Source organism: Vulpes vulpes, chromosome 5 (genome assembly GCF_048418805.1).
Source record: "Vulpes vulpes isolate BD-2025 chromosome 5, VulVul3, whole genome shotgun sequence".
Lineage (NCBI taxonomy): Eukaryota > Metazoa > Chordata > Mammalia > Carnivora > Canidae > Vulpes > Vulpes vulpes.
This window is the reverse complement of record NC_132784.1, coordinates 114,642,140-114,650,722: the sequence shown is the minus strand read 5'-3', so window position 1 is coordinate 114,650,722 and position 8,583 is coordinate 114,642,140. Positions and strand designations below refer to the sequence as shown.

Sequence of the window (8,583 nt, the reverse complement as noted above, 5' to 3'; positions counted from 1 at the left end):
TATCCTTTTAGCCAGTTTTCAGTACACAATATTATATTGTTAGCTGTGGTACTACTTGGTAGAGTAGATCTCCAGAGCACATGTTCCATAACTGAAATTTTTACCCTTGAACAACTTTTCCACATTTTCTGCTCCTACTAGCCCATGGCTACCACCATTTATTCTCCATTCTCTCTGATGAGTTTGGCTATTTTAGGTTCCACTTAAAAGGAGATCCTGTAGTATTTGTCCTTCTGTGACTGGTTCATTTCACTTATCACAATGTTCTCCACACTCATCTTGCAAATGATAGAATTTCCTTTTTTCCCCCTCTTTTTAAGGCTGAATAATATTCCATAGTATGTATTTACTCAGAAGTGGGATCGCTAGATCATGTGATAGTTATTTTTAATATTTTAGGCAACTCCATTCTGTTTTCATAATGGCTATTCCAACTACAATTCCATCAAAAGTGTGCCAGAGTTCCCTTTTCTCCACTTCCTTGCCAATACTTACCTTTTGTCTTTTTGATAAAATTCATTCTTTTAAACATTTAGTCTAGGCGTGAGCTGATACCTCACTGTGCTTTTCATTTCCATTTCCCTGATGATAAGTGATGCTTAGCAATTTTCCATATACCTCTTGGGTTTTTGTGTGTTTTCAAAGTGGGAAAAGGACAGTATTTTTAACCAAAGTGTTGGGAAAAACTGGATATCTTCATGCAAAAGAATGAAATTGGACCCATATATTGCAACATAGACACCAATCAACTCAAAATAGATGAAATAATTAAACATAAGACCCGAAGGTATAAACTTCTCAGAGAAAACAGGGAATGTTAACTTGATACTGGTCTTGGCAATAATTTCTTGGATCCCACACCAAAAGCACAAGCAACAAAAGCAAAAGTCAAGTATAGCAAACTAAAATGCTTCTGCATAGCAAAGAAACAGTCTGCAAAATGAAAAGGCAATTTACAGAACAGGAGAAAATTTTTGCAGAGTTTGTATCTGATAAGCAGTTAATGTCCAAAATACATAAGGAACTCACACAGCTTAAATGCAAAGAAAAACAAATAACTCAATTAAACAAAGGGTAAAGTACTGGAGCAGACATTTCTCCAGAGAAGATATACAAATGGCCACCCTTACTATCTTTATTGTTTTCCAGTTTTGGCCTCACTCTCATCTGGTTGCTTCACTTTAAAGTTCAGAGGAGAGCAGGTGACACGTATTAATCAGTCAGTCACTAGGTTCCCTCTGGCTTCAGGGTTTGGTTCAGGGTGGGTATGTGACTCAAGTCTGGACAAGCAGGCACAGCAAGATTCAGTGCCTTAACTTTCGTTTTGACATTTGAAGAAGTGAATTGTCTCTTCCTTTGGACTGGATTCTGCGAGCTGGAGGTGTCAGAGACTGTTGAGCTTAGGCTAAAAACAAAGCCGAGACTGAAGAAGCAGCACTTTGAGACACATCTCGAAGACTATTTGAGGATGACTGTTGGAATCTACATCAACCTGTACCCAAAACCATTGCAACACTGGACTTTTCAGCTTACATGACCCAATGGGTTTAGTTTTTGATGATATCAGTTTTAGTTGGATTACTTTTAATTTGTAACCCAAAGAACCTTAAATTATATGACCTTGTCCCCTTCCAGGATGGATTGAGATGATTTAAGGGTGTGCTGTGCAGGCAAGTATAAATATATTAATAAGAAGAAATTGGAACAAAAGTAAAGTAACAATATGTTAATAAGGTGAATTTGGGAGGAGTCATTAAGGAGTCATTTGGAAGGAGGAAAATAGAAATGTATACCCTGAGGCCAAATACATGTATTAATCTTGGACTCAAATTATGCAGTAAAATTTATACTGGTAATTCTAGAGACAATGAAAACAACTAAGAGCCATGTTGTTCACAGACATAAAACATGTGGGGGATGTGATTTCCAATATAGAAGTACTGATTGTTTTAATGAAGCCAGAAATCACTATTGGATATCTAAGCAGAATGCAAGAAGTTCTGCAAAACAATATGAAAACCTCAGACGTACTGCCTAAATGGGAAGCGTAGGTTTATTTACTTGGTTTCAGCCCACTCAGGTCATGAGTCTGGACTGAGACATTCCAGACCCTCCCCCAGGGTAGTTTCCATTCCACAACCCCTTCAAGGCTCATGTGAGTGAGGGATGACAAAAGGGATGACATCTCCGTCCACTTGCTGTCTCTCCTTGCCCTTCCATACAGCAGATGTGTGGCACCTCCCATCCCTTTCACCCATGTTGCCCACCACCCACCCTCCCACCCACAAGATCATAAATTCTTAAATAGTCTAGAAAATGTATTGCTTGACCTTCAACACTTAGTTCTAGTATCCAACTGGAGTTGATTGTGTGTATGATATGAGATAGAGATACTTTCTCTTTTTTCTCTTGTGGATATCCATTGATCCTGCACTATTTTTGTAAAGATTCTTTCATTCCGAATATAACAGAATGCACTTGATGCCAGTGTCACCTTTGCCAGAACCAGACGAATATATGTAGATTAGACTATTTCTGAGTGATGCTTTCTCTTCCATTGTTCACGTTTATATTTTTGCACCTTCATTATGCTATATTTTTTAAATGTAACTTAAGTATAATTTTGGTGATTGGAAATGTAAGTCCTCTAGAATAATGCTTTTTATTTTCTCTTGTTTTGTTTTTATTTGAATTCAATTAACATATACTGTTTTATTAGTTTCAGAGGTAGAGTTCAGTGATTCATCAGTCTTATATAATATCCAATGCTCATTACATCCTGTGCCCCTGTGCCCTCCTTAATGTCCATCATCCAGTTACCCCATCCCCTACCCACCTTGCCTCCAGCAGCCCTCAGCTTGTTTCCTACAATTAAGAGTCTCTTACGGCTTGTCTGATTTCATCCCTTCCCCTATAATCTTCTGTTTTATTTCTTAAATTCCACTTAAGAATGTGATCATATGGTGATTATCTTTCTCTGACTTTTTTTTTCACTTAGCATAGTTCTATCCATGTTATTACAAATGGCAAGGTTTCATTTTCTTGATGGCTGAGTAGTAGTCCATTGTCTATAATATTCTACATTTTCTTTATCCTTTCATCTGTTGATGCAATTCTGGGTTCTTCCCATAGTTTGACTATTGTGGACATTGCTGCTATAAACATTAGGGTAAAAGTGCCCCTTCGAATCACTATGTTTGTATCTTTTGGGTAAACACCTACTAGTGTAACTGCTGGGTCATATGGCAGCTCTATTTTTCAGATTTTTGAGGAGTTTCCATACTGTTTTCCAGAATGGCTGCACCAGCTTGCATTTCTGCCAACAGTGTAGAAGCGTTTCCCCTTTTCCACATCCGACCAACATCTATTGTTTCCTGAGTTGTTAATTTTAGTAATTCTTACCAGTGATAGGTGGTATCTTTTTGTGGTTTTGATCTACTGATCTAATTTAATCAATAAATCTATCATTCTGTCCATCCTTTTTTTTTTGCCATAAATGCAGCAATTTTGATATGTAAGATATGGTAAATAAAGTCAAGTCACCTTTGGATAAACCCCATTTGTTCATATAATTGGGTTGAACTTGGCTGCCTTAATCTAACCTACAAAGCTCTTCCTACAGGATTCTGTTCTCCTTATCTTTATTACCTCTGTCACCCCAGAGGTCTATTTTGGGTACACAGAGCACTTAAAAGTACGCAGCTGAGCCATCTAATCCTTCTCTGAGTCTGTGCACCTGCCCAAAACACTCTTCATCACTTTTTGCTTCCTTAGTTTCTACTTATTTTTCAGATCTCAATGTCAATATTACCTCATGAAATCCTTTTTGATTTCTCAAAGATTGAGGTAGATCCTCACACATATACAGCCATTGCTTCCCAAACAATTGTCATACTGCATTCTAATGCTTTTTAGTTTGTAGTGTTTTTCATTTTAGTTACTCTCACTGTGCCTATTGAGTGACAGCTGCCAAATAATTATTTGTTAGATAAATGAATAAAAGTAGAAAACACACTCTGAGTCAAGCATACAGAATAAATCTTTATTCAATAATGCATTATATAAATATTAAAGGTACCACTGAATATCCGGAAAAAAAATCCATTCCATTTTGTGATTATTTACAATTACAGGGAAATTAGAATAACTCAATGACCTGTCTTTTATCATCATTTATTAATTTAACAAAGATTTTTGAAAGCTTTGTGTGTGCTAAAGTGAATGGCTGAGAAATGAATATTTCTGAAATTATTATATATAATAAAGGTTTTTTTTGAAGCACATCTTTAACAAAATTCACAATAAATTCAGGGGAATTTGTATGAGGCACTAAAACAGGTAACTGATATTTGGTCATTTTTTGTAAAGGGATTAAAAGACTCTTTCCCTACAACACTGACTTTACTACTTTGCACACAGTAGCCAAATTACTTGCCCACCATATCTGTCATTTAGTACAATACTAGTTTATGGAAGAAAGAGGAAGATAGAGTGAAAGGGAGTAGCATTTTGTAATGTCTATACCCTCAATCAGACAAACATGGTATTGCATGGCATCTACGACTACTTTACTGAGTTCTTAAAACACACAATGGAAGAAGTATTGGGAGTCTCAGGTTATCCAGTGTATAACTGACCACAAGAGAGGGTAACCCTGGCTCATGGCATTTACCTGGAAAATGATCCAACTCAAGACCCAAACCCAATTCCTGTCAGTCAAAGTCTGCATTTTCTACTCTAATATCAGTCTTTTAGAACTTGAATTCCCTCCTCATTAATCCATAGGAAATTCATTCTTTTTATCTATAAATAATTTATTATAAATATTTATTTGTAAACCTCAAAATATAGAGAAAAGTATTTTGGAACTTAAAAGTCCTTTGCCATTGTATCTTTCAGTGTGAGAAGAGTATCAGCCCCTGGGCATACTCAGAAGGCGAATGCGTCAATTGTAGCATCAGCTGAGAGAACCTAGATTTCCAGTGCATGAAAATAGCATGACTGCAATGCTTGAGAGTTTTCACATTCACATAACTTTCTGGGGACCACTGGGTAAAGCCTCCATAGCAGACATAACAATCACAAAGCCTTCCCAATAAAAAGAATCAAGGTAATTGAAGTCCTCATTTCTTTCCCAAAGATAACTTTGCTCACTTACCAACTCATCATACAGTTTTGGGGAATGAGTACCTGCTGAGAACCTTACTCAGTGCAGTCTTGACTTCTTTATTTCTCAGGGTGTAGACAAGGGGGTTAAGCAGCGGGGTGATCACAGTGTAGGTCACTGCCACGAGCCGGTCCTTTTCTGAAGAGTACAGGGATGTGGGCCTCAGGTAGATGAAGGAGGCGCAGCCATAGTGGACGGTGACCACTGTGAGGTGGGAGGCACAGGTAGCAAAGGCCTTCCGCTGCCCCTCGGCGGATGCAATCTTGAGGATGGTGGAGACGATGAAGACATAGGAGATGAAGATCAGCACTAGGGGGACCAGCAATACCAGAATGCTGAGGAAGAAGATGACCATCTCCTTCACGTTGGTGTCAGTGCAGCCTAGTTTGATGACTGGGAAAATATCACAGAAAAAGTGGTTGATCCGATTGGAGGCACAGAAGGGCACACTAAACACCAAGACATTAACAACCACAGAGATCAGGAAGCCACAGCAGCTGGAGGCTAGGACCAGTTGCACACAGGTGGCTCTGCTGACAACAAGCGTGTAGTTGAGAGGGTTGCAGATGGCAACGTAGCGGTCGTAGCCCATTACGGCAATGAGAAAACAGTTGGTACAAGCCAAGCCCACGAAGAAGTAGAGCTGAGCAGCACACGCAGGAAAAGAAATAGTCTGACTCGTGGAAAGCAGGTTGGTCAGCATTTTTGGTACAATGACCAAGGTGTAGCAGGTTTCAGAGCAGGAGAGGACAAAGAGAAAGAAGTACATAGGGGTGTGCAAAGTCCTGTCCAGACGGATGACAGTCATGATGGTGGCATTGGCCATCAGAGTGGTCAGGTAAACCAGGAGGAAGAGGAAGAAGAGAAGGATCTGCAGATCCCCCAGGTTTGAGAAGCCGATAAGGATGAACTCCGTAATCATGCTCTGGTTCTGTCTCCTCATTGGTCAGTGGGAATCAGATTCAGACATCCTGAAATTGTGAACAGAAAGAATTTGACAAAAGGGACCATATTTGTGCTTCTGCATAAAGCTGAAAATCCTGGCTTGAAAAAGCGAGTGGCTAACCCCTCAGCACAGGATCATAGGATGGGGAAAGCAGGAAGCACCAGGAGAAGTGACCTAAGATAAGTCCCAATTCAAGGACATCTGAAGGTTCACACGCGGTGTGTTGAATCAAGAGGAGATTTAGAGCTCATCTCAGCTAATCCCATCATTTTATGGAAAAAGAAATGGAGGCTTGAAAGGATCAAGCCATGTGTTTAACCCACATGAGAGCAACAACCCTCAAAAATCACTTACCTGAGAAGCCACCTTATGAGAATCGGATTCAGGAAAAGACAAAAACCAATGAAAAGTGATCTGTCCAGCCCCTCCTATGTTTGGCTCAAATAGCGTTTGCTTAAATGCAATCAAGTATCTTCAATTATTATTATTGTTAAAAGTGTGGAGATTTATTTATGATGAAAATCAGTCATGAAGCTTTTGGGAGAGGCATAGAATGATCCCACATGTTGGGGATTTCCTGATTGTGATTTCATGGGAATGTGAGCTTAAGAGACTAAGGAGAGCTCAACCTCAGTGTAGACAGAGATGAGGTCTGTGTTCCTCCAGAATGTTCTAAGAATGACTCTCCCCATTATATGTGGGAAGATCTGCCATTTGGCCCGAGAGCATGTAGTGCTGAAAACTTACCACTAGCCTGAGACAACCAGACAATCTTTATATTAGAAGAAGCTCAGGAATCTCCTTCCTCCATTTGCACCCAATTCTGTGAACTTTTTCTATAAACCTGGGCAATGTGTCTAGTCCCCAGAGTCAAAATCCAGTTATAAGAAATCCCTGACGCAGCGAGGGGCTCTCTTGTTAGGTGTCTTGATTGTCGAGAACCTTTGGATTCGAAGATGAACCCAATATGTCTCCATGCTCACTCGCCCTTAGCTCTGCAAGTGTCCCCTGCAGATCTGCAAGGTTTTTTTTTGCAGCCATCACAGCCCTTTAGTTATTGGAGTAGTGGTCATATCCCTTTAGCGGTCTCATCTTCCTCCTGACTAACACTCTTAGTTCTCTCAATTATTTCTCACGACATCATGTCTGGAGTTCTGTGTCCTGATCATCACCTCAGGCGTTTTACTCCTGAGCATTACAACACAATTGTGGCCTCAGCTGTAGACAAGTGGCTCAGACACGGTCATCACACATCACTAATTTCTGTCCCTCTGTCTTTATGATTAACATTACATCTTTTTCTACTGTTCTGAATCCTCCACAGTTAATATTTATCCCTGCTACACAACCCCAGCTTACATTTACCTTCTGGAAGGCTTCTCTGAGTAAGTAAAGGCTTCGATTACTGTGTGTGTCTACTTCTGCATCCTTTGTTCAGGCCTGTGTGTTGGAATGGAAGCACAGAGAGCCCAACAAGGTCACAGGTCTTTGTCTCTGTCTTTCCCCCTGGATGCTGATGCTCTGACCCACTTCACCTGTGCATCGGAAGTCATTCTGCCTCTGAGTCTTTCCCTGGAGCCCAGAACTTTGAAGAGTGATTGACAGATAACGTTGCTTAGAGGAAAGCCTGGTGCTGCTGTCACAATGCAAGGGAAACACTTACATTTAGAGGCAGAGTTCCTGCCCAATCCCAGGTTTCTTTCTGTGTCCTGTCCCTTTATAAAGGGAGAGACAAACAGCCAAACTTTGTAAGAACCTCAAGCAGTGTTTTCTTTCTGGAATTGATTGGGGAAGGCCAGGGGCTATGAGTCTTTAAGAGGAGGGAAAGCTCTGTTTTCTGGATGGGTTGGAGCTAAGTAGATAGCCTCCATCTCACCAGCCCTGTGTTCCTGGAGGCAGAGGCACCAGAAAAATCCCTGGGTCTTATAGAGGTAGGGAACTCCAGGGGATTGGGGCCTTGGAGGGAAGTACTTTTTGGATCCGGGCATGAAAACTTGAAAAAAAAAAAAGAATCAAATAAAGTATGTACTTTACTTGATCTGTGTACAGGATGGGTAGCTTTGAATCCCATGATTTTTTTCAGTTTGTTTTGGCTCAAGGTTCCATTTGCTGAATGAAGTCTAATGAACGGTAACTTCCCTACTCATTGGTCTTATACTTCCTGAATATGGATTAAACTGTTTAAGGCCTTCTTTGACAAATATAAACATTTTTGCCTCTTTCCAGTGTGCTAGTTGAATAAACTAATAATTATTTTCTATATCTCTCTTGCTTCATGCATCTTGACTGTGCTTGCATTCCAAGAGGGCACATGTTCTAAACTTTTCTACATTTCTCTGCTTAGGTTCATCTTTTGAAAGACGCAAATTAAGGGCAGCCCTGGTGGACCAGCGGTTTACCGCCTCCTTCAGCCCAGGGTGTGATCCTGGAGACCCGTGATCGAGTCCCACATTGGGCTCCCTGCATAGAG

At 40.2% G+C, this 8,583-nt stretch overlaps 1 protein-coding gene across 1 annotated transcript; it reads right to left on the bottom strand.

Annotated features, from left to right (window-relative positions):
* Positions 1-5,165: 5,165 nt before the first annotated feature.
* LOC112910040 (olfactory receptor 10T2-like) lies at positions 5,166-6,110 on the bottom strand. The gene has a single exon (XM_025986270.1). The coding sequence runs from the start codon at positions 6,108-6,110 to the stop codon at positions 5,166-5,168; it is 945 nt and encodes a 314-aa protein (XP_025842055.1).
* Between the last annotated feature and the right edge of the window lie 2,473 nt (positions 6,111-8,583).